The sequence below is a fragment of the Alligator sinensis genome, unplaced genomic scaffold (assembly GCF_000455745.1).
Source record: "Alligator sinensis unplaced genomic scaffold, ASM45574v1 scaffold448_1, whole genome shotgun sequence".
Taxonomy (NCBI): Eukaryota; Metazoa; Chordata; order Crocodylia; family Alligatoridae; genus Alligator; species Alligator sinensis.
Genome location: NW_005841870.1, coordinates 4,224,972 through 4,250,651, shown reverse-complemented (window position 1 = coordinate 4,250,651; position 25,680 = coordinate 4,224,972). Strand labels below are relative to the sequence as shown.

Sequence of the window (25,680 nt, the reverse complement as noted above, 5' to 3'; positions counted from 1 at the left end):
TATTTCTGGGTGTAATTTAATATCCATATGCTGAAGGCCTCCAATTTCCCTTGCAAGGAACACAACTACATCCCTGCTCTACCAACCATTAAATGATGTTACTTTGGACTTCTCCACATTTATGCTAACCTCGATCGGAGGCCCAGAGTTCTGGATATCAGAGGTAACTGGACCCTTCCTCCCTACTTTAATAGTCTCATGATCTCCAATGTGGGATTTCTCTGCCAAGATGCTCAGTATCCCCACTGTGCATCTACAACATCCCCCCCATTGCAAGGGGAATGTTGCATGTAGATTTTCCTCCAGCATCTTATTTTCAGCAAAGGAGTGGTATTTAAAATACAAGCCTCAGTGACTTACAATGCTATAATGTTTTAGATCTGTGTAGTCCTAACTGACAAAATGGTCATGGCTATTGTTTCAGATACAAAACCTGAAAGTCAGGGATTTGTGCAGGCTACTCTGTGCACAAAAAGCCCCTTTATCCCCCCTCTTAAATCTCCGTAGCCAAAATCACCTCCCAACTAAAGCTGAAATAAGAGGGAAGAGACCCTGACGAGATGCTCATGTCCCACTTCAAATCCCATTAACAACATACTACAATGCCAGATTTGTGGCTGACAGAAGGTAACAATAAACTGGGCTGCTTTATAGTGGCCCAAGTTTGTTTGTTAATGGTGGAAGAGCTCAGGCAGTGTGAAGCTATCTGGGCTCTCCAGCCTCCCTGGGGCAGGAGCTCTTCAGGCTTAAGGGGCCCAAGTCCTACACACCTCAGACCTTCCCCATAAGCCCTGGGAGCGCTTGCCTCACTTCCCCTGCTTACCCCTCCTTACACGTGTGGGCAAGTAAAGCAGCCGGGGTTTTGGGGTACATGTCTGCTGGGGGGGGGGGGGGAATTCCTCCACAGAAGATAGATCCTCCCACTCCATGCTTGTAGGCACACCCGAGAAATCCCCTGCAGAATCACAGAAAATTAGGGTTGGAAGGGTTTTCAGGAGGTCGTCCAGGGGCAGGCAATTATTTTGGGCAGAGGGCTGCTTACTGAGTTTTGGCAAGCCATCAAGGGCCACATGACAGGCAGCCAGGGGCAGATAAATATATATTTTCTAAATTTTTTTAGGGGCCCTGCAGGCTGGATAGAATGGCCTGGTGGGCCCCATCCAGCCTGCGGGTCGCATTTTACCCACCCCTGATCTAGTCCAACCCCCTGCTCAAAGCAGGACCAGCCCCAAGTAGATTATCCCAGCCAAGGCTTTGTCTAGTTGGGCCTTAAAAACTGCCAAGAACAGAGCTTCTACCATCTCTCTAGGTAACCCGTTCCACTGCTTCGCCACACCCCTAGCGAGACGGTTTTTCCTAATATCCAACCTAAACTTCCCTTGCTGCAACCTTGAGACCATTGATCCTTGTTCTCTCATCTGTCACCACTGAGAACAGTCTCCATCCTCTTTCGAACCCCCCTTCAGATAGTTAAAGGCTGCAGAAGGATTTCCCCAGGCATGTCTGCAAGTCTGGAAGGGGGAAAAGTGCGAGTCCTACTCGCACCTCTGCACTTGAAGATGTATGCAAGGGGAAATCTCTCCCCCCCTGTGCGGGTCTGCAAGCATAGAGGTGGAGTGCAAGTCCTTCCTGTCGTGCTTGCAGATATGCACAGGTCTGCGAGTGCAGAGGGGGGAGTGTAATTTTCTCCCTTGCCCACATACACTTGCAGACGTGCATGAGGGGAGGGGAAGACCCCCTGGCAGGAGGATTTCCCCACATGCACCTGCAAATGTAGAAGGGGAATCCCTGTTCGAGTCCCCACCCCTCTATCTGAGGATGTATGCAAGGAAATCCCTTGCAGATTTTCCTATGCATGTATTTGGGGGGGGGTGTGGAGAGTACGCCCCTGGGGAAATTCCCTTCAGGGGATTTTCCTGCTCCCCAACATATGGGGGGGGAGGGGAGCGCATCTGCAAGTGGGGGTTTTTCCTTGGCTTGTAGACATGCCCCAAGCTGGGGCACAGCAACTAGGGACATCTGTAGTTTGCACTAGAGTTTATCATGACACCTTAATGGCATGTGTAGATGCTCAGACTGCTGCAGTCCAGGGTGCACATGCAGAATCTGTGCCCAGGGCTGCAGCACTTTGAGCTGGGGCAGAGCATTAGGTGGCGGAGGGGCTGGCTGGGGCACAAGAATGCCCCGGCATGTGGAGCCCTGTCTGGCCCCCTGCTGCCTGAGCTGACTAGGTGCAACATATGCCTGGGTCAAAGTTTACACGTGCATTTAGGAGCACTTAAAAGAAGTCTTCATCGAAATGGATGATTTAAAGCTACCCTAGGACAAAAGAATATGGAGAATTCCAGTGCAGAAGAATGTTATCCCAAGTATAAGGTAAAAACACCCACAAACACATTCTCATTGCAAACTGGATTACCATGGCACCTGAATCAATCTTAAAAAGAAAAACAAATAGTATTTTTATTTTACAGAAGTTCTGTGGGGGAAGAGGGGAGCAGGTGAGATAGTTTTAATTAAAACTAAACAGTATGGGTTAGGTAGTCTGAAGAGCACTTGCTACTTGTGCAAAAGGCTGTATAACAGGTTTATTAGGTCTGATGCTACTTTCATACAATCCAACAGCAAAGCACCCGCTGACTTCACTGGTGTAGGAGGAAGCCCTCCATATGAAAATTCCATTTATATTAGGAAACTCATCTTATTGCTAATAACACTTGTCAACCACGGTGTGAACTGGTATAAAATAATTGCAAAATACTAGCACTAGAGAAAAAGGACAAACCTCAACATTTTCAACTACTCTGATCCAGGGGGAGCTTATTAACAGTGACTCTATTTTTTAGAGTATTCAGCACTTGAAATTATTTAGATGGGGGGAAAGAGAGGGGCAACTAGTTTTTTGGGCATGCAGTGAAGTTGTTAGGAGTTTGTGCTCATCTCCCAGGATCAAGCTCAAAGGGAACCCCCCTCAGGGAATGGGGAAGAAATGTCAAAAGCAGGAGAGGGAGTGTGGCTAGTGGGTCATGAGATCCCAAATGGGCTTTTGACAGTTTCAATTTTTTCCAACCCTGATGCATCATTTATTTGTATTAGGAACTTATTTGTATCATATTAGACAAAGAGTTCATCTAGCGGAGTATTCTGGATGTGATGGTGCCCAGTACCAAATAGCAACTAAAGATCAGCAAGGACTTAAGGTAACTTTGAAGTCCTTTTGTGGTTCTGATCCAATTTTATAGAATAAACTCTCTCTCTTCCTACACACTTACACTGTATTATGTTTCAGTGTATTTAGGAAAAAATTTTAAAGCCCACCCAAACCTTGTTTTTTCTTGCAGAAAAAAAAAGGTATACAACCCTCACATATGACAGTTATGGAATATCCTGCCCATATTGGTTTTATTTATATTGTTATGACATTCTTTTCACTGGCAGCTGTTGCATGCCATTGAATGGTCAAGTTCTCAGTGACATCCTTTATGCACTGCAAATAGAATTAACGAACAGCACAAGAAAGGGAGAGCACAGCAGTCACCATGCTAGAAGAGATGAATGGTGCCAGCTATTTTGAGTGGAATTTCACTAATGATACTAGCCCTAGTTTTATCACTCATCTCACTTAGCAGTGCTCAGCTCCAGTGAGCACTCTAAACAGTAGGTATTGTATTGTCCAATTAGGAAGGATTGTATTGTCCAATTAGGATACCACTAAGAGAAATTTCTTCCTAATCACTGCTTCAGGGCCTATGCTGATCCCTAGAAAGAAAACATGTTGCTCTCATTTTTGTCATGCTTCATCTTAGGGACTCGAATTTATACACAATTAGATGCTATAAACCTAAGCCTGTTAGAAACATGAGGATCTATATTACAATATGGTTATGAAAACATGTTCTGCCTAGGGAGACTCCTAAAGGTATTAGCCATTTAGTGACTGCTTGCATATAAGCAATTGTTTGATTTCCTCTGAACCTTGAGTAATTGAAGGCTGTCTCCCAATTCAAATCTTGTTCAGAACTTGGTAGGCCCTCAAAAATATCTTGAGGCCATCTCAATTCCTAGTGAGAGAAAACCAAGTTATGACTCCCCACAACCCTCCATCACATACCTTCAGCCTCCTCCAGCTTTTGGATTTGCTTCAGCACTGGCTGGATGTTGAGAAAGAGTCTGTGACTGTTGCTAAGGAGCTGCAACAGATGCCGTGACCTGAACGGACAACCTGTATAGTAAACCAATTTCCGTGCAGAAGGCAAACCATCGGGCTGAATTTCAAATTTTTTCCCCTGGGAAAAAGAGGTGGGAGAGCGTTGAAAGGAAGCAGGTTTTCAGTCATTTGTGTAGTAGAGGGGCAAGAGATGCACCATTTTTAACTTAAACTGGTAACATAAAAAAAAAAATGCTTAGCATAGACACTCAGACAAAACCAATAGCTTTGCCAGGTTCCAGGACAACACCCCCCCACCCCCAGCCAGATGGCAGGCATTCTGTAACACTCACCAGAAATGCAAGTTTCCCAATGTGTGACCAAGGAAAGTCATAGAGGAGTTGACGGACATGGTTCACCTCCTGCAACATATCAAACTCACAATGACACAGGGATTGGCAGAGAGGGGTAGAGTTTGGGATGGGCAAAGCATTCACAGACAAACAAGAATGTGAGATATGTAGTCTGTCACACACACACACGCGACATGGAAGTACAGAGACATGGGTGGAGGTGAAAAGTAGTGTGGAGAGAACTAGGAGTTAATGCTATAGAACCAGGCTTTCATTTCATTACCTGATAGATGTGCATTCCTCTAAGGGTCAGTCCCAGGACAACTGTTGGGCGATCCTCCTTCTTATCCTAGAAGAACATACAGACCTCTGGGTTCAAAAAGTAAACCACACATAGGCCAAGCTCTTACTTTGGCAAGTACTGCAAACATGCAGCAGGATCATCCCCTTCAGCAGAGGTTATCTAAATGTCATGCCTCCCTACTCCTGGTGGATTTTTTTTTTTTTTAAACACTGTCTTTTTGCTTCTTGAAAAAAAACACGATAAAACTGAACATTGCGCTTGGTTAGTTCTTTTCTTGCCAGGATTGCATGCATTCCACCAAACCCCTAGGACAATGTACAGCCACTAAGATGGACTCCCACATTACTAGATTCAAAGGATGGTTAATTATTTAATGGACTCCTGCATAACTAGATTCAAAGGATGGTCAATTATTTAACCAAGAGGTTAGCTGCAGGTGATTAAAGTCAGAAGTAATACGCTGCTTCTGCTATCCCTTAGAAGGCACCCACCTCTCTGGATGACACAGAAGTAGAGAGAGAGCCAACTTGGTATAAGCCCCCACCCTGTCCCACCTCCTGGCTGTTTCTGTTAGTAGCCCTACCACACCAGTGGCACCAACCCACAAAACAGGCTTACTCGAGTATCTTGTGATGCAGCCTTGGATTTAGAAAAAGGATGAAGAGGCTGACTGCTATTTACTGAAGGATTTATTTATATTTAAGGGTTTAAAAGGGTTACTGTGACTTCCATCCTACTGTACTGTATCAAGGCGGGTACACTCATCCAACAATGGCAACTCTATGCATTAACAAACAATTAGCTTGTGTAAAATGGGTTATAGTCCTGTGTTTTCTTAAGTAAAGTGCTTCCTAGCATGTACCAATGTTGAAGGGTCCAACACCCACATGCTCCCCCTGCCTCAGAAACTGGTACTCCCTGGGAACAAGCAAAATAATGCCATATTATGGGAATAAAGCACAAGCCTTGACATTAGAACTTCCCCTCTTCCCACGTGGAACTTTTCAAGGTACAGGCTGTACTGCTATACCCACGTGGAGGGAGAGAATCCAGTTAGAAATAGTTTGGAAGTCTTTTTGGTTTTGTCTTCCCTAAATGGAGACAGGGGAGGGAGGAAGAGACTGATGTGATACCTTCCTTCTCCAACCATGCACACACAAGCTCATTAACAGCCTTAAAAGACATGAGCCCTGCCAGCCCAGAGACTAGGAAATTCAAGACTTCACCATGTCTCCTATGAATTGGCACAATATGTTGGCCTTCCTCAGTGTTTCCGGCACGCTAGCTGCTAGACAGAGTTCTGTCATCCAAGGATCACCCAGGGCAGATAATTAGCTGTTTACAAAACTTCCCTTGGGATGGAGGTGGCAGTGGGAAGGCAAGTGTACCATGACCAAAGCAGTGCACAAAATAATTAACATTTCAAGGCAGACAAGAATTCTGACCATCGGGTCAACCAATTTCACACCCTCAGCATCTCTAGATATAAATCGTGTCAGGTCCTGTCAAGCATATTTCCTGAAGTCTTAAAGTAAAAGCCACACTTCTTATGCCTCCATCACTGATGACCTTAGATTCAAAGGGGTGGAAGAAGAGGGAGTGCCTATGGCTTATGAGAGGTTAAACCAACATCATTAGAATGTGAACCCACACTTGAACTTATTTCCTTTAAAGAACCTGAAACTTTATTCCCAATGTTTTTGTAGTAAATGGAGCTTCTGAGATTCAGTAGAATGAAACGGGCCACTCAAGCTTTTGATGCCTTCTGGACATAAATCTTGCCTGGATGCAACCAGTGCAGACAGGAAGGCATTGGATTCTGAAAACCCTCAGATTATTCAGTAAGCTTTGGACAAAATGAATTCTGCCACTCAGAAGCTGAATCCATGCATCTCCTAGGATTTGAGTGAAAAAAAAAATATTGAACTTGCTCTAGGATATGCATGTTCTTTTTGACTTACGATACAACCTTTTTATTTCTAACGTTAGAACCCCTATTGAGTCAAGAGATAGACGAGCCACTGTTGGAAGAGGTCTGTCTCCAGTAAAGTCACCTGACCAGGACCAGCCAGTCAGTCATTGGGGAGTCCAAAGTGAAGGAAGTGAGTGGCCAAAAAGAATTAAAGTGAACCCCAAAACTGACTGCGTGTTAAAAACAATGATGTAAGAAAATACTCATTTGTGTAGGCGAGTCCTCTCTGTTTTGTGGCACTTGCATGACATGGCAACAGACCCTTTCAATGAACCTTTCAACAATCCCTCTTCTTCACTCACTCCGCAAATAAAAATGCCTCACCATACAAAAAATATATGGTATATGGTTTCTTAATGTAATTCCTCTTACACCTACACATTCTTCAGATGCACCACAACTTTTTGCCAGCTCCTGTGATACTATAAAAGGAGGATGTTGTGGGGTTCTTTCTGGTCAAGAAATGGGAGCACATTTTCAATAGTGTGAGGATGAGAGACCTGCTCACAGGGTGAGAACTCAAACACTGAAACTTAAAACTTAAGTTTTGGATTAGTTTGGTGGAAAGGAAGAAAACACCTTTTTGGCATATTGGCAAAACCTCCTCAGATACAAACAGATTCAAAGCAAAACATGAAGTTAAAGGAAATAAGGGTGCCACTTGCCCTCCTCCCAACCTTTTTAAGGTTAAAAGCTGTTTGTTTAACCTTTTGTAATCTGTAGTAATGGACAGGCACATCCTCCAGCAGACAGGACTCCTTGATGAACTTCAGCACTGCTTCTTTAGCAGGCAGACCTTGCTGTTCTTGGTGCATCTCCGGAGCATGCTTCAAGATGTAGTCACTCCCCCTCTTTGCAATTACCTGCCCACAAGGGAACAAATTAGGTCAGCAGGGCTTCAGTGATCCCAACCAAGTAAGAACAAATGTAAAAACAAAAATATCACTGACATGACACCCAAATAACAGAACAAATGTTTTCAATCCCGACTAGTCTGTTTTTACATTTATCCAGAAGATGGCATCTTCTGTCATTAACTTTATGGAAGTCATTATATGCAAAGGTCACAGTTCTTTGGAAGTTCTTTGGAAGTCAGCCTTTGTATTCTTATGTCTTAGCCATGCTTTTCCAACTCTTTGTTTCCCAAAACACTGATGGGCAACTATCTAATACTGTGCCAGGTATTGTTGTATTCTGCAGAAACGCTAGTACTTTACATCAGTAATTATTATATATTGGAGGCTTATTTAGTTATTTTCATGTTTACAAAGCAATTTAAATACATGTCAGAATGCTTTTATGGTCATAGACATATTTTATCATCTTTTCATTTTATAGACAAGACAACTCGCACAAAAAAAAAAAAGATAAGTGACTTGCCTAGGACCAGAGAAATATATCAGTGCTAGGGTCAGAAGTGAGAGCTTTGGAATTGCTACTCCCATTTTTGTGCTGAAATCACTTGGTTATATAGTAGAAAAACTAGTATTTTATGAGGTTTAAGCCTCCTACATTGGAGAGGGCCTTTCCAGGTTGGGTGTTCATAATTATATTTATAAAGGCCTTTAGGCTCTCTCTTCCATGGAGCCCCATCATTCTGGACATTTACAATGGGAAGCATCCTGTATGGAGCAGGATGGATGATGAACAAACAGACCTGTTTCCATTGTTATAAGAAGTCCTATCTTTACTCCCTCATATACGCCCCTTGCTTATTCCTGCATACAGGCCTCATGCGACTAGTTATCTAGCAAGCCAGGAAGGCTGAGCTCTGCCAGTGTTGCTCTTGATGCAATCACCCAGCAGCTGTGCAGTATAAGGGGGAACAAGTGACAAACCAAGTCCAGAGTTCAAAACCAAGCTTCTCCACTTGCCAGTGTACAGCGTTACCCTTTATTATTCCGGTTGTGGTAGCTGCTGACAAAAACAAGTTGCAGTTGGAGAAGCAGATCAGCTTGTGAAGCGTTTGCTGCAATGTCCTCAGGGCAGGGAGAGAAGAGTCTCCCTGTGTGCCAGAGTTTACTATTTGCAATAATAAATCACCCACATGCTTGCCTAGGGCTGTGGCTTAGTGCATCAGAGCTGCATTGCTCAGCCTTGGCCTTTGGAATATTTGCAAGATTAAAAATCTACCATGATAAGACAGACTGAAAACTGCCTTATAAGCAATCTGTCAAACCCACCTCCTTAAACCCTCTGGAAGCTACCTAACACCAAGCTTACGTCATCTGGGAATTTCAATTCCCATGGTCTGGAGATGGCTCAAGGGAGGCAGAAGTGCACTGTGCTGGGGAGGACTGAAAATTTCTGCAGAGTGGTAGGTTGGGACTCACAAATATAAAAGGAGTCCAGACTTGTCATGCCTCCTTGCTGCAATCAAGCTTTGAACCCTTTCCCCCCTGCCAACTCCCTTCCTCAAGCTTGGAAACAGCCTGGACTAGTAAGGAAACAGGCAGAGACTTGATGAGATTTTCGGCCTGGTGGCAGAAATCAGTAAAACCCAGGCCTGCCTTTCTCTCTGTCATTTACTTTGCAATCACATGACAGCTCAGTTATGTATTGTTCATGCATGGCAGGAGAAGTAGCAGCAAAGGGAGAGTTCTGCACGGGAAGTGTACACACAAACACGTTTGTGCTCATGTGCAAGATAGTAAACGGCCTGAGTCACTGACAGCATCAGTGGCCTGAAGCAAACAGTCAGTCAAAAGTTTAAAAAAAGGCTCAAAATGATATAATAAACTACAGATTCAGTTACCAGCAAAGCCTACTTTTGTTTGGTTTTTTTTTTTTTTAGGTGAAAAGGCATAAAACTGTACAAACACTTCAAAAAATGCAGAAATAAAAAAGGGACAATTGCATTTTTTTTTTTTTATTTACAAATCTTTCAGGGAGTTGTGATCCCCGAGACTAACCCCAGGGGGTCACAGTGAAACACTCAGTTAAATCAATATGAAACAGTTATGGTGTTTTCCTCTCATGTCTGTTCTCATCAATTGGCATTGCCCCTCAACTTGCAACTAACCTGAGGTTTAGTCCATACAAACCACAAGTAAAAAAGTCATAAAAGCAAAGGTACTAAAGAAAAGTTTATTCGTTTCCAGGGCGTGGAGGTTTTTGGGGAATCATGACTTGGATTGAAACAAATATGCTTCGAAACAAATTTCTGCAAACATCATCTCTTTTAACCATAGGGTTCAAACTGGGGAAAAAACTAAAGCCTCAACTGAGAAAGTGTCCTGCTGGCGTCTTTCTATTTACACAGGCACATTTCATCACAGACGACGACTACTGAAAGTGCCAATGATTCTGAAACAACTTACCCATTGTGGAAAGTAGGCCTGAGGTTCAAAATATCTCCCCACGTGGATATGCTCCCTGTAGTTGCCCAAGTCTGCCTGCAAACCATAAGCAGCCAGCAGGAAGTAGATTTCTTCTTTGTGGGTACATCGAGATCTCAACACCTGCTCCTTGAGATGGCAGTAGTATAGCTGCCTTGCTACCTTGTCACTGCCAAACACAGAAAATAGCTTTGCTTAAGCAACAGTTAGAGAATGAACTTAATGCATCTTTGATGTGTGCAAAATGTACTTTTAAAATTGTATGGTAGTAGTCTCTAGAGCCCTCCAGTCAGGGTCAAGGTCCCTGCTGCACTAAGCATGGTACAAAACACAGCAAATAATAGTCTCTCTACTAAAGAGCTTACAGTCTAAATCAGTGGTGTTCAACCTCCAGCCCACAGGCTGAATCTAGAGCATGGGACCCTGTCATCCAACCCATGGGGCTCCCCAGGGGTCTGGAAATTTGGCAGTGGGGGACAGCGACAGCATTAATTGCTGCAGCTCTGCAAGAGGCCTGCAGGCCACATGGCAGATTGTGCTAACATACAGGGTTGCTCTGCAGCTGGACCTGATGCGCAGGGTCACTCCACAGCTCTGCCAACCCCACCCATGGGATTCAGCTGACAAATGGATCCCAAGCCATTCATCCACTCATTCGGGGCAGAAGGTTGAACGCCACTGATCTATATAGTCAAAAACCAGATAGAGGGTTTTTTTTTTGGGGGGGGTGGGGAGGAGAAGGAGACACGGACAGACAGCAGTGAAGGGAAGATGGGCAGACATATTATCCCAACTTCAGAAAAGGGAGAACTAGGACAGAAATTCAGGTGTCAAGTCACACTGGAAGTTTGTGATCCTATCACAAAGAGAACCCAGATCTTCTAAGTTCTAATCTAGTCTTGCAACCACAAGTCCTTCCTTCCTCTCTAAAACAGATATTGTTTTAGAGAGGAAGGCTGTGTGTCCAGCTGCAAAGTATACAGATCGTGGTGGCACCCGCGTGTGAGCTCCCTGCACTGCCAGCTTTGCGTCCAGCCATCTATCAACACCCCCTGCCCAACCGGCTCTGTGTCCGGAAGGGGTACCCTGCTTAAAAAAAAAAAAAAAAAAAGTTGAAAACCCCTGCTCTAGATCACGAACTAGGAATGGTAGGAGAACCTGGGCATATTAACAGTGTGCTATCACTGGTGCCCAGAGGCCATGGTGATGACCTTGACAACTATATAGGGGGACAGAAGCAGAGCCACAGACAAACTTCTAGGATTTTTACTCTGTGTTTGTGTTTTGAAGAGGCCCATAAGTGTCTCTGTTTAACTACCAACAAGAAGGAAAGCAGCTCATGATGCCAGTGAAGGAAAAGAAAGTGGGGAGGGTGGGGGGAGGTACAACGGTAGGCAATCAGTACTTGCTTCAAAGAGAATCCTTCTTCCAGCAGTACAAAGAGGAAAACAAAAAGCCCCAAAACACCACACAGCACAACCAAAGGCTCTCACTCAAGATGAGGACAGCAAATACTTAAATATGGGTGAAGACCACCCAAATGCTCTATACTTGTGGCTTGCCCTGGTGTCAGACTTGCAGTGCTGATGCAAATGCACTCTGTCACTTGGTTATTTTTGCCTAAATCACCCCTTGCTCTGCACAGGGAGGCAAGGGTGGTTGCATTTTGAACACTGACTCTGTTCGTGAGGAATATAGGCTATTTGAGTGCAACAATCTTTAAACATGTTAGGCCACTCCTCTTATCCATTTGCAAAAATGGAGCAGAAACAGGTAACATATACATCCCAGATAAACACAGTGAAAAGTATTAAAAAGCAATTACAATTATTAGAATGTATTCTACAGAAAAATATTAGACTGTATTCTAGAGTAATCGTTTCTGTTATTTTGCCAGTGCTGCTCTGAACGCTATCAAAAGGGCACGTGACCACAGGTTTGCTAGCTGAATTCTAGATATACACATAGATAAAGAAAGGAGTAAGAGGGGTTAAGACTTCAACTAGGGGAAAGGAGGAGCAAAGAGAAGATATTCAACACTGAGGTTTCAAATGTGAAGCACCAGGTCTGAAAATACAACTGCCATATTGGCTGTGGGCATAGTGGTCAAACATACAGAAAAATAGCTTGGTAGAAGAATATCAGAAGAACAACAAAATGTGAGGGTGCCCACTACAACCTCAGCAGTAACCTGCCTATATCCAGTCTCAAAGTTGTTAGATCTGAAATAAAATAGCAGCATTAAATTACCGAATCGTGAGCTAAATAAAAGGTAAAAACGTAGTTGTAAAGGCACCTCAGTTTGAACCCAAAAGGATGGAAATCATCTGCTTTTGCTAAGAGGATACACTGAAATAGGCCACATTACTGATCTCCAGAGAATGCCTTCAGGCCAGTAACACTGACAGAGAAGGAAAGAGTTCTACAAAAGGAATTCAATTCTGTTTTTCATCTCATACCGTTTTCTTAGAGAATAAAGTTGTTGCCACAGACTTAAAATTACCTTATAACCCTTCCATTTTCTACATAGTACTGTACTCTGAAGAAAGCAACAAAAGGAGGGCTGAACTTCTCTGTTCCCTGTAGACAAAGAGAGAGGAAAAAAAGAACTTTTTAGACAAATTCTATAGTAGTCAACAAATCTCATTATGCCTTCCTTAGCACTCTCCATTTTGCTTCATATTCCCCACCACTAAAACCTTCTCCCCACGTATCCTTATTTTCCACAGGATCATAGTAAAGTAGGGCTGGAAGGGACCTCCTGAGGTCATCTAGCTCAGCCCCTGCTTGGCAGGATCATCCCTGATGAAATCATCTTACCCAATTGCCCATTTAACCTACTTGCGAAAATTTCCAGGGAGGGAATTGTGGAAGTTTCTACAATTTTTCTAGATAGTTTGGTCTGATGCTTGAGTACCCTTACAACTAAAAAGTTCTTCCTAATCCCCAACCTAAATTTCTTCTGCTGCAGAACAGTCTATCTCCATCCTCTCCTCTCTTCAGGTATTTGAAGACTGTTCTCAAATCCCCACTCAGTCTGGTCTTCTCCAGACCCTTGCTTTTTCAGCCTCTCCTTGTAAATCAGGCTTCTGATCATTTTTGTCTCGCTGCTGGACTCCTTCCAATCTGCACATATCTTTCTTTAAGAATGGGGCCCAAAAGTCAACATAAAACTCCAGGCAAGGCATCACCAGTGCCAAATACAGAGGAAAAATAATTGCCCTTGATTTGCATGTGCTGATCCTTTTAATACAACACAGTATGCTGTTTGCATACTGTTGGCTCATATTCAGCTTATGGTCCATTGTAACTGCTAAGGTCCTTCTCTGAAGTACTGCAGTCTAGCCAATCATTTCCCAGTCTGTATTTGCATATACAATTATTCTGTCCCAAGTGCAGGACTTTGCACTTGTCCTTGTTGTTCAAAAGTTTTCTTCAGAAAGTTTTCCACTTCAGAAGCCTGAATCAACAGGGCATTACAATAAATCAGAACAAGCAACTCGTTATGCCTCTAAGCCTTTCTTATACCTGCAACCTATCCATCCCATACTCCCATTCCCAATGAAAGTCCAAATTAAGTGCTGTGCAGAAATACCCAAGCAAGCTCTAAATGAGCTTGCCTGGGTACTAAAAGCAGTACAGGCATGTTAGTGAGGGAGTTCTGCATGCACTAAATGTATTCAGATGAGAAGCTAGGTAAATTAGCTTGGGTGGAATGCCAAGTTAACAGGGTTCAACTGCTCCCACTACCCAAGCTAGCTTTTTTAGAGATAGCTTGCATACCACTATGCCAGTGATTCTCAGGCAGCGTGCTGCCAGGTATTTAAGGGTGCCATGGGGTGCTGTGCAATATTAGTACTAGTAGGTATACAGACACCTACATGTGATGCACAAGATAAACCCAGAGATTTTTTTCATAGGAATCCGGTGTCAAAAACATTATTTTGCTCTGGTCTTTCTGAGATCTTTGCAACAGAAGAACTGCTTATTTTTCCATAGTCAAACAACGAGTGAAAATTAGGAGCTGGCATTTCCAAGGGGTGCCTTGAGTTGAATGAGGGGTGCCTTTTATCTTATGAGGCTGAGAACCATTGCTCTATACCAGTGGTTCCCAACTTTGGAGATCGCAACGATAAAAAATAGGGGTTGCAAGGACACTTGACAGATTACGATGAAAAACACAGGAAAAAAAAGTGGGAAAAGGTGGGTTCCCCTTGCAGGTTGGGAGAGTCCCAGCCTGCATGGGGCTGCTTGGGGCTGGGGGGAGTGGGAGGACGGCGACCAGGCAGGGGCCACCATGTGCATGTGCGCGCATACATATACCTAGCAGCCAGGTAACATGGAGAGCATCTCCCACAGCTCCCTCCAGATAAGTCTATGGGGGAGAAAGGGGAAAGAGGGTAGGACAGACTGAGGGCCCCCCACAGTGAGGGGGTGGGGCAGAGCTGGGACTGGGGAAGCAGGATGAAGCCACAGGTGGCTCATCTGGGGGACAACAGGGAGAGGGGGGGAGGGGGCAGGGGGAGGTGCTGGCTCCCCGCTGTTGCACACACTCCCAGGGAAGGATGCAAGGGGGGTCACATGCCCCCCAGATTTGCATGCAGGGCAGATGTGGGCTCCCCTCCCTGCTGACCTGTTCCTCTTGTGCTGCTGGGCAGACAGGGGGCATCTTGCCATGGCAGCATGGCCAGCATGGGGCTCCCAGCAGTGGCACCAAGCTTTCCCATCCTGCTCTGGCCCCCCTCCCCTCACTGGACCACAGAGCCTCCCCCAGGAGGGAGGGCAGCATGGCAGGGAGCCTTCAGCCTGCAGTGAGCACCCTCCCCCACAGGCTCCACTTCAGCTGTGCCACCCACAGGGGGTGGGGGTTTCCTCATCTGCATCATTTTGGGGTTGCAGATTTCCAATGTTTAAATGGGACCATGCTGAGGAAGAGGTTGGGAAGCACTGTGCTATATCGTGCAGTATACGTGCCCTAATGTCCTGAAGCATGTTGAATCTTTGCTGCCCACAGCTGCGGAAGTACAGTTTGCTGCTGATCACTTGTCTTTTGGCAAAAGGTGCCACTCTGCCCTGCCTTCTTCAGACCAAGGGGAACCACTTTGCTCATTTTTTGTTAAGCAGAGCTAGTGTTTGGTTATTCAGAGCTTGACATAGCCATGATCTCAATGGAGACATGACAACCCATTTAGTTATTATAATTATGGACTACTGTAGCTTAGTTTAAAAGAACACCACTTATATCTTTTGTTTGAACTGCAATCTCCCTCAGGATCTGAGAGGGAAATAAGGCCCAGTTAGCCTCACGTTGATTCCCAGCTCCTCATCTACACTTTTCATCTATTTTACTGTTTAGATGTGCAAACATTAATGCACAGAACATTACTTCCAGAGCAGACCCAGCTCTGGAGGGAAAGGGTCAGTCCATTTTTTGTACATAACATGATGCGCACATCTGTGGTGCCAACAGTAACATCTCCATCAGCAGGGAATTTGTTTTGTTGGTTTTTTTTAATTCAGTCACAACACGTAATCATTTTGCAGAAGGTATGACAAGACCATTTTGTTGTCACTGGAGGGAAAGGTCAGTTTCTGCCTCAGATTCCTGTGTGGCCCTGTGAAAGTACAGCAGGAACAGGCATTATGAAGTTATCTAGTCCAGCCCCCTGCCCAAGGCAGGATCATCTCTAATTAAATCATCCCAGCCAAGTATTTGTCTAATCTGCTCTTCAAAGTATCCACAACTTCTCTAGGAAGCCTGTTTCAATGTTTGACCATCCTCATAGTCAGAAAGTTCCTCCTAATCTCTGACCTCAATGTCCCCTGGTGCCATTTCTGGCCACTGCTTCCAGGCCTGCCCTGTATAGCCACAGTCATGCAGTATCTTTGTGCATTCATACCCCCATGGCCGTGGGAATTGCAAGCATATTCAGTGAACAAAAGATATTCTTAAAGAGAGGTATGGCACATGATACTTGAGTACAGACATGTCTGAAACTTAATGGAGACCCTTAATTGAATGTTTGCTCCTCTATGATTTCTTATGATATATAAAGAACATGGGGTAGGGGAATTTGCACATTTAAAAAAAAAAATCCAACCTTGACAGACAATTGTTTGTGTAAGGAATGAGGCACATGAGCCTTATTTCATCCAAGATTTTTCTTGACATTTAAGCTAGCATTAAGAAATGTAGGCTCTTATTAATGGAAATAAGCATCCTTCCTACTATTATTGCTCTTTTGAAGAACAATTGCACCTGCATCTCCAGTACATTAAGTTTAAATGCCCTGTGGCAGTAGGTTATTTTGAGCAGCTGCACAAGGTCCTTTAGGGCTGGTCTGATTTTGTGTAGGAGGCATTCCCAAGTCTTTTCATAGAGTGGATCATGGTCAAAGGGGAGACTGACTAGCTGACCTCCTCCCTTCAACTGAACTACATAATTGTGGTGGCACAATTCTCTCTAATTGTAATTACCTATAACATAATCTATATGTCGCTGCAGGGCATGCAAAGATGACAACAACTGAATAACTTCCCCGTGCTAGCTACAATATGGACTTAGTAGAAGTGTAAAGTAATTAATGCCATGTTTGCTTCTTTTAATGCAGTTTAGCATCTGAAAATGGGGAGACCTAGCCCCAGGTGACTAACCAGCTCTCCATAGAGCCCCAGTATAGACCTCAGTGTGAGAATTTGCTTTTAATTATGTTAGGGCAGCATTACAGTAATAGTCTTCAAAATTCAAACCTTTTGGCTTACTTTACTTGTCTCCTTTTTCCAGTCCTTTGAGAAATACTTGCTAAGCTTCTGCTCCAGGTCCATAAACACATATTCATTGTCTGAAAAAGACAAGAGGAAAAAACGGTGGCTGTTGCAGAAATGGAAATTCTCTTCTGAGAGGGGCTTTGGGGCAAGTGTGCATAACAGAGCTTTCCAACGGTGCATCTGAATAATCGTACAAGTAACCTCAAAGTTGGACTGGCTAGATACCAACGAGGGAATACAGGGAGGGCACAAGGAAAAGGGTCTTTGTTCTCTGATTGTATGTTGCTTTGCCCATGGGAGGAGGGTCACATACAGACCTAAATCTTACGAGCTGCTGAATCATAATGGAGGTCCCTCAGCACCTTCCATAATCAGGCCCAGTGCTTGCTTTTTCATGTTAACCCATCATATCAGGGAGAAGTAACAGCTTACTGAGCCAATCTTAATCGTTACACCAGTAGAGCAAAATCAGTTTTTACAAAGGAAAGCCTCATCAACCTCCCATCTTACTCAAGCTGGTATATACTGTATCACCATCATAACAGGGGTAGGGCGAGATGGGAACAACAGATAGGATCTACTCCCTCAAGTATTTCTTACCCAGCTGTGTCCCACATGTGAAAGCAGAGAAAGACTCCTTCTCCAGAATGAGTCATCAAAACTGGAAACTTAAAAGTTTGTTATTTCCCCTCATGCCCAATTTTCCTCATATATGTTTGGGACAATGTAGGGTAAGAAATGGAGAAAACCTGACTATCACAAATAAACAGAGCATGTCCAGGACCCTGTGAACAACAAGCATCTTCAAACTGCTCCATGGTCTTTTCAAACCTGATTTAGTTCCACAACCAAAGCACCAAAATCAAATCACTATTCAGCCAGAGAAAGATGTTCTCCGACTCTTCTCCAGTCTCTTCAAAAAGAGAACTCATAAATATTTCAGGCTTCTCAGGCTCTACCAGCTAAGCACATTCATGTGACCAGTCAGTCTATTCCCTGTCCTCATTCAGGAAAAGGTTATCAGAGAGGACACAAGTACTGAAGGAAAGAACTAAAAAACCTGAAATGGGAGTTAACCCTCCCATCCCCAAACTTAGAAGCTCTGGCTTCTTGTCTGGTCCAAAGCTGAGCTGAAGAGGTGGGGTGTCTAGTCCAAAGCTGAGTTTAAGATGGGGGAGAGGAAATGGGAAATGCAAATTCATCCAATTCAACTCGTTCTCTTTGATACAACATGAAGGTGAGTGGAAATAACAGTAGCATACACAGATAATCCTTTGGCCACATTATGGACTGGAGCATGTTTGAAAGCAATGGATTGCCCTAAATTACGCCACAGTTATTTTTCAAAGGAGCTCATCCTCATAGAAAACTTTTCTGCATCTGTGTTTCTTTTTCAACAGGCATTAAAACCCTGCAAACTAACCCTCCATGTTAACTAGAACTGTTCCATACTTTACTAAGAGAGGACAGGTGGCGTGATTATAAAGAGGATGCAAATAGCCTTTTCCTGGTGGCTGTAGGATATGGGTCTAGGAGCAACGGCCTCAAACTGCAGCAGAGGAAATTCAGGTTGAAGATCAGGACAAACTTTCTTATTCTCAGGGTGGTGAAGCATTGGAACAGGCTCTCTAGTGAAGCGGTGGAATCTCCATCCTTGGATATTTTCAAGGGCAGGTCATCCAGACGCTGGGCTGAGGTTTAGTTAAGGGTGTTCCTGCCTTGAGCAGGGGCTGGACTAGGTGACCTCAAACGGTCTTTTCCAGCTCTACTTTCCTATATTTTAGGATCATAAAGAAAATGATACCTTATTTCACAGATGCATCCTTAAATTATGCAGTACCTCCCCACAAACCCTTGGGGTCTCCCAAGGGCAATCCAGTCCAATGAGCAGGCAGTCACCCATGTTATTTACATATAGAAACACTTCACAGAAGAATCAGAGATGGGGCATTATGCTCTGGGATGCCCTGACACTGAGGCCTACGAGGGAAGAGAAGCAGACAAAACAGCTGCACAAAAGATGATGAAGGACAGTTCACACCTACTGTGCCCAACTATTTCTGCAACTGGGCTGAACAGGTGAAAGAGACAGCCTGGGCCAGGGTCTGTGGTAGGGGCGAAATATTAGCCAGCCAGAGCTTTAGCTGCACTGTGCACATACATAAACCATGTTAAGAGGTAACAAATCCTGGCCACAGCACCAAGGGGCAGCCCTCCCTGCCTCTCCCCCTCTTCTCCAGCTGGCCTGGACTCCTCTTGGTCCTCCCTTCAGCCCAGGAACACCACGTCACATTCCTCCTTTAACCAAGTTAATACACTGGAATGCTAACCCGCAGTGTAATCCTCAATCTGCAAAAACAAAGAGGCTTTTTCTCTCCCTACCCTATGCTCAGTACATGTATTTTTTTTTTGTTTTGTTTTAATGGATTAGCAACAAAGCTTACAGATCTTTGTCAGATGGTTAAGTTGTCTGCGGTTCAGATGTACTCCATTTTGCAGAGGTGCGCAGAAGTGTCAAGTACATGGCCCCCCCCACCGGGAAGGGGGCTGTCACCTGAAATGTGCAAAAACTTTCCACATGTCCATCATCTTAGGCCCCCTGGCAAAAACAAAAAAGTCAGCACCTGCGGAGGTGTGGACACTGTCCTGCCTACTGAAGAACATAGCCAGAAGGAACTGCTTAGAAATGCAGTTACCATTTCAGGGGGGCTCCAGTGCAATTCTAAAGGGACAGGTACTCTGCCTGTGGGGGTTGCCCTAGCTCAACTGGTTTGAAAAAGAGCTATGAATTTAAGGCAAATGGAGGACCTGGCCACTGCAGGCCTGTTCACGTGCATGCACAGGTTCTGCAGTTATAGTGTTTGTTCAATTTTATGGAGACACTACAGCTACTCTGTAAAATGACATCAGCAATTCTTATGCTCAAATTCTTTGAGGAACATGGCAGAGAAGGGAAGCACCTTAGAAACTAACTCATTCAGAGAGGCATATGATTTCATGCTCTTTATGTACATAGGAGCAACTGCTACAGTCAAAGGAACTTGCACTTCACCAAGGCAGCGCAGGTCCAAGAAATTCACCCATGTCTCCAGGCATGTTGCAGCAGTGCAGCTGACATTTTTTTTTCACTTTCTCAAGCCCAGTGTTTAAGAGCCCTTCGAAATGGCACCCCTGAGTGTCTCGATATCAATTTTACCTTTGTGACAAGGCAGTCTCCTCTCAGAGACTCTGGCTACATACGCAACTCTTACGCCAATGCCACTAAGAAATTCCTCAGACCTCAGAAAAGCAAGAGACCAGTGCTGATAAAAGCCAGAACTCTGCCCTAACTGACAACCCTAAGCGCTTTGTTACGTCATTTGATTGCTTGAATTATATTACAAGAGTAAAACTAATCACAAAGGCAGGCATCCAGGAGATTAAGATGCAGATAAATGCAAATTACTGCAAGGATGGACTTCCACATAGCAAACAACATCTTGCTTTTAAGCAAGGCACAGTCCCCTTTGCTGCATCACTTTTTAACTTCCTTCAGGTGCGAGAGTCCAGAGAAGAGCCACGCGCATGATCAGAGGTCAGGGAAGCAGACCCTACTATGACAGGCTGAGAGCCCTGAGGCTCTTTAGCCTGGAAAAGCGCAGGCTCAGGGGTGATCTGATGGCCACCTATAAGTTTATCAGGGGTGACCACCAGTATCTGGGGGAACGTTTGTTCACCAGAGCGCCCCAAGGGATGACGACTAGGTCAAATGGTCATAAACTACTACAAGACCGTTTCAGGCTGGACATAAGGAAGAATTTCTTTACTGTCCAAGCCCCCAAGGTCTGGAACAGCCTGCCACCGGAGGTGGTTCAAGCGCCTACACTGAACACCTTCAAGAGCAAACTGGATGCTTATCTTGCTGGGATCCTATGACCCCAGCTGACTTACTGCCCTTTGGGCAGGGGGCTGGACTCGATCTTCCGAGGTCCCTTCCAGCCCTAATGTCTATGAAATCTATGTGTTCCAGTAAGCTTGGACACATCAAAAGCATTCTCCACCTAGTGAAGATGAAGACCAATGCTCTCATTTAGATGTACACTGCTCAAAAACAATCACTGGGAAGATAGGTTAGGATGCAGTAAGAAGAACACAGGCAAGTTGGAACCAAAGGCATCCATGATGTTAGTACCCTAAAACAGAGGTTCCCAACCTTTTTATGTGGAGGACCAGCAAACACCGGCAAGCCACAGACTAGCAGTGACGGGTATAGTGTGGGCAGGCAGCCAACCCTTTTTTATGCTCAGAACTATTAAGGTCTTCACAATATCCAACATACCCCATGCCTATATGCAGACAAATTCTAGACACACTACCGTACCACCACAGACCTCTGGAAAGGCGAGATGCAAGCAACCTAGGACTCAGATACCAAATTGGAAATACCTTCAGTAGGATGTTTTGCATTCATTCTTTGTACAGAAAAGGTAAAACAAGGCCTCATCCACCTTTTTGCATTTGGTAGATCAATTCACTGACAGGAATGGAGGAAAGTGCCCTGGCATATATCAGTGCCATTGTTTATTTTTAGCCAGATCTGATTGGAGCGTGTGTCCGAAGTCAGGAAAATGCTCAACTGCATTCTAGGAAGACAACTAACTGTAAGAGGAAGGAGTCAAGTAGCAGCTGAGCCGAGACATCTAGGATTGATAGTAGAGCATGGTCAGCAAAACCAGTCTCTCAAAAATCAAGATACAATGCTAAATAAGAAAGAAACCCTCACTGTAGCGTCGAACAGGAAAAAGAAAAGCTGCCTTAAAGAAAAAAAAAAAAAAAATGATTAACAAAAAAGGAGCATCTTCCAACAGTGTGGGTACTAGGGCTACGTGAAACACCATTGTTTTATTTCAACGTCTGTTTTGCTGTTTTGAAGGGACAGTGTTTCGTTTCATCAAAACTGTTTCGATGTTTCGCCCATAAGCTATAATGGGGAATCACGACAATGCCTAAAAAAACAACAACAACAACAAAAAAATGTTGTCATTTGTTGCCTAATTCAGATGCAAACTGCAGGGATGGAAACCCCTTCTGAGGGCATGAAGCCTGCCAAGTTTCAAGGAGATAGGTGTAGAGGTTTCTTGAAAAGTACACCTCATATTTGCCGGCAGCGGTAACCTCCTGTCATCTGGGCGCATATCCAGGGGCCTGCATCCCCGGGAGCGTTGTGCCAGACTCCTCCCAGGGGTGCAGGCCCCTGGATCTGTGCCCCGGATGAAAGGAGGCTACCCTATCACCTGGGACCGGTGCATGCTGCACCCAGCACCGGAGAAAATTGCTACTGCTGCCTATTCCAGGCAACAGGGCAGCCTCCCCTCATCTGGCACACGTATCTGGGGGCTCACACCCCTGGGAGAAATCTGGCACAGTCAGGCAGCCCTCCCAGGGATGCAAGCCCCCGGATCTGCACCCTGGATGAGAGGAGGCTGCCCTGCCACCTGGAACCAGCGCTGGGTGCACGCTACGCTCAGCACCGGAGAAAATTGCTGCTGCCGCCTGTCCCAGGCAGCAGCGGCAGCTTCCGCTCATACAAGTCCCCAGATCTGCGCACAGGATGAGAGGAGGGTCAGGCTGCAGCAGCAGCAATCTTGTCCAGTGCTGGGTGTAGCGTGTACCCAGCGCTGTTTCCAGGTGACAGGGCAGCCTCCTCTCATCCAGGGTGCAGATCCGGGGGCTTGCACCCCTGGGAGGGCTGCCTGACTGTGCCAGACTTCTCCCAGGGGTGTGAGCCCCCGGATCTGTGCGCCAGATGAGGGGAGGCTGCCCTGTTGCCTGTGCCCAGTGCCAGTCCCAAGTGGCAGAGGCAGCCTGAGCCTCTCATTTGGGGTGCAGATCCAGGGGCTTGCACCGCCAGGCGGGCTGCTGGGCTGTGCTAGACTCCTCCCGGGGGAGCGGGCCCCCAGATCTGTGCCGGATGACAGGAGGCTGCCGTCTGGGACCAGTGCTGGGCACAGCCCGCACCCAGCACCAGGCTCCACGGAGCTCAGCGTGGCAGCAGGAGGCGGAGTGCAGCCCCGGCTCTGCTTACCTCTTGCCACTGGACTGTGCTCTGACTGGCTCCGCCAACCCCACGGAGCAGTGGGAGGTGGAAAGAGCCGGTGCTGCACTCCACCTCCCGCCGCTGGGCTTGCGCTCCATAGGCCTGGCAGAGCCGATCGGAGCGCCATGGGGGGTGGGGAGAGCCAGAGCTGTGCTCCCCCTCAGGCTGAGCTACATGGGCTGCGGAGCTGCTTGGAGCGCAGGCCTGGCTCTGCCCTGCCTCCCACCACTGGGCTGCTTCGAAAGTTTCGAGTGCCCTCATTATTTTCAAAGCTGTTTTGATGCTTTTTGTTTCACTTTGATTTTGGTGTTTCAAGCTCGAAACAGCTTTGAAACAAAATACTTGGTGAAATTTCGCACAGCCCTAGTGGGTACTACTGTATCTTTGCTACTGAGTTTTTTTGTGTGGTATTTTACTGGCTACAATGAACCTTCACCTCTCGCATGCCTTCATCAAATGAGCAGGTTGAGGGTCAAGCTGCTCCAAGAACATGGCGAGGAAGTAATTCCTGTTTAGGGGAGAGCAAATACAGCAGAAGACACTGCTTCAAAAAGGGGAACAGGAATTTCCCCAGGCCACTTGAGGACTGACACTGGTGGTAGGTCTCTTTTCAGAAGCAGAAAGACAGACAGAGGAAAAAAACTAGAAGACTTCTGCATTTTTATATTATGTTCAACTCATTTTACCCACCTACTTTTTTGTAACAAGGACCTATGCACCTACCTGGAACTTATTGCCTGGCATACCAGGAAGAGACTGAACTGACTCAGCTACCCAATACTTTCCTATCATGCTGACTGTAAAGCCTGTCTTTGGCCTGGCTGCATGGTCATTCCCTGCTTGCGACACGGGTAGGCACATTTTTGAGACAGAAAAGCTGAAAAAAGGGGATCTGAAGCTGCAAGGGAAGCAGCCCTAACAAACTGGAAAGAGAGGACTCCCAAAGAAATGCTGGTAAGGATCAATATATGAGAGCTGTGGGCTCTCTCCCCCAACTTGGGCTGTTAGGGGCCGGCAGTTTCATGGCTGCTTAGTTAAGCAAGGAGGAACAGAAAGATTAGGCAAGATTCATGCCTACAGGCCTCCTTTGTTATTTTAACCCAGATATCTGACTACTGTGAGCTTGCTGATAATTAAACTTCATTTCTGGAAAGACTGAAGTGAGTCACTGCCTACATTTTGCATTTTATAAAGCTCCCCAAGGAGAAAACTCCTGCGGGGAACCAAAAAGGAATAACCCTGCCAAAGGAGCCAGGGTGCAAGACACCTATGGAAGTCCATGAATATCATTGTCACGGGACTCCAGTTGAGCCAAGAGAAGGCTTGACACTTAGCATCACCAGAAAGGTTTCATTCACCACAGCTTGTGGAAGGTTACTAGGCACAGCATAGTCAGCAACCCACGATGGAACCAGAGGATCAATGTATTTGCATTCCAATAACTGGTGTGCTTTATTTTCAAGTGGGTAAAGATTATTCTAACTCGTGTAAGCTCACTTCTTCATGTGAAATCAAATGAGTAAGAGGGGAAAATAGCTAAGGAAATATAGCACATACAAAAGAGATGAGCAACCCATCTTACTAAATCTTCCAAACCCCTAGTTTCTCTTTCAGCAGATGAGGACATGAAGAAGACCAAGAGTCTTGCAAGGAGCTGCATTCTTTATGAACTCTTTCAGAAGGGAGGCAATATATACGAAAAACTAAAACAAAGCAATCAGAAGATGAGCGGTTTGCATCTATGCTGTATCATGCATCTGATTCTGCATTCTTGCCTCACTATGGACAGTAAACTTAATAAAGAAAAAAGAAAAAAACGAAAGCTTGTTTACTTTAAAAAAGAAATAAATAAAAAAATTAATAAATAAAAAAACCCCAACCATATATACCCCTTCTATCCAACTTGAATATGTGTTCAGGTATTTCCACATCCTGATGTGGGTCAAGTGGACATGTAATCCCCATGGTGTGATGTTCTTCATGCTTCTGTATAAAGCCTTAGACATCCTTCTCTTGTTAGGCCATTTGCCAGTGTTTTGTCATTAGACTGTTACAGAAGTAATGGATGCACACTGACTGAAATCCACTTGCAGGTAGTATGAGACTTCTAAGAAATTATAAATGTGTATAAAAGCTTTCACATTCCTGTCTAGCAGGTGCAGTCGCTTTTTAAAACTCAAACTCATAAGACTGTAGTTTAAGTAAGGAGGTATGATCCTTCCAAACAAAGCACAATTCTTTGCTGTATAACAAGGGATTTTTCAAAAGTTTTTCCAATATCCAAATTGCTTGTCCCACCCCTCTAAGTACTGTGGTGCACCTTCTGTTCACAAGCTTTTCAGGCTGCCAATCTACAAGTTTCTCCAGGGCTTTGCAGGACTCAAGAGAATTAGAATCACAGAAACAAAAGGACCAGAAGGGACCTGTAAGGGATCAAGTCCAGTCCCCTGCCATGGACAGGAGGTTATTGGGCTCATACAAGCTCAACGAGGTGTTTGTACAGCCTCCTCTTGAACACCTCCAAGGATGGTGACTGCACCACCTGTTAGGAGAGACTTCCCCCAAATGCAGTTAGCATTGAAAAAATATCCCTGAAGAACAATGAGCAGCAGTGCAAAGAGATCTAGGGCCCCTCATTTCCCTCTGCAAAGAGCAAGCAGGTAGATTAGTTTCCTTGATGGCCTGATTAATTTTCACAGCAGTGAAAGCTTTATACAGGGAG

General features: G+C 45.1%; 1 protein-coding gene across 8 annotated transcripts in view; it reads right to left on the bottom strand.

Moving 5' to 3' along the window:
- The window catches only part of FRMD1 (FERM domain containing 1), a 65,444-nt gene that overhangs the window by 9,488 nt on the left and 30,276 nt on the right, over positions 1 to 25,680 (bottom strand). For 7 of the 8 annotated variants that reach the window (XM_025195042.1, XM_025195036.1, XM_025195033.1 and 4 more), the window contains 7 exons: positions 16,865 to 16,956; positions 12,618 to 12,694; positions 10,097 to 10,283; positions 7,484 to 7,639; positions 4,784 to 4,849; positions 4,501 to 4,569; positions 4,112 to 4,286 (listed from right to left, as the gene is read on the bottom strand). In XM_025195042.1, coding sequence (XP_025050827.1) covers positions 4,112 to 4,286; positions 4,501 to 4,569; positions 4,784 to 4,849; positions 7,484 to 7,639; positions 10,097 to 10,283; positions 12,618 to 12,694; positions 16,865 to 16,956 — 822 coding nt within the window. The remainder of the gene's footprint in view (positions 1 to 4,111; positions 4,287 to 4,500; positions 4,570 to 4,783; positions 4,850 to 7,483; positions 7,640 to 10,096; positions 10,284 to 12,617; positions 12,695 to 16,864; positions 16,957 to 25,680) is intronic. The other variant, XM_025195046.1, reaches the window with a different exon arrangement.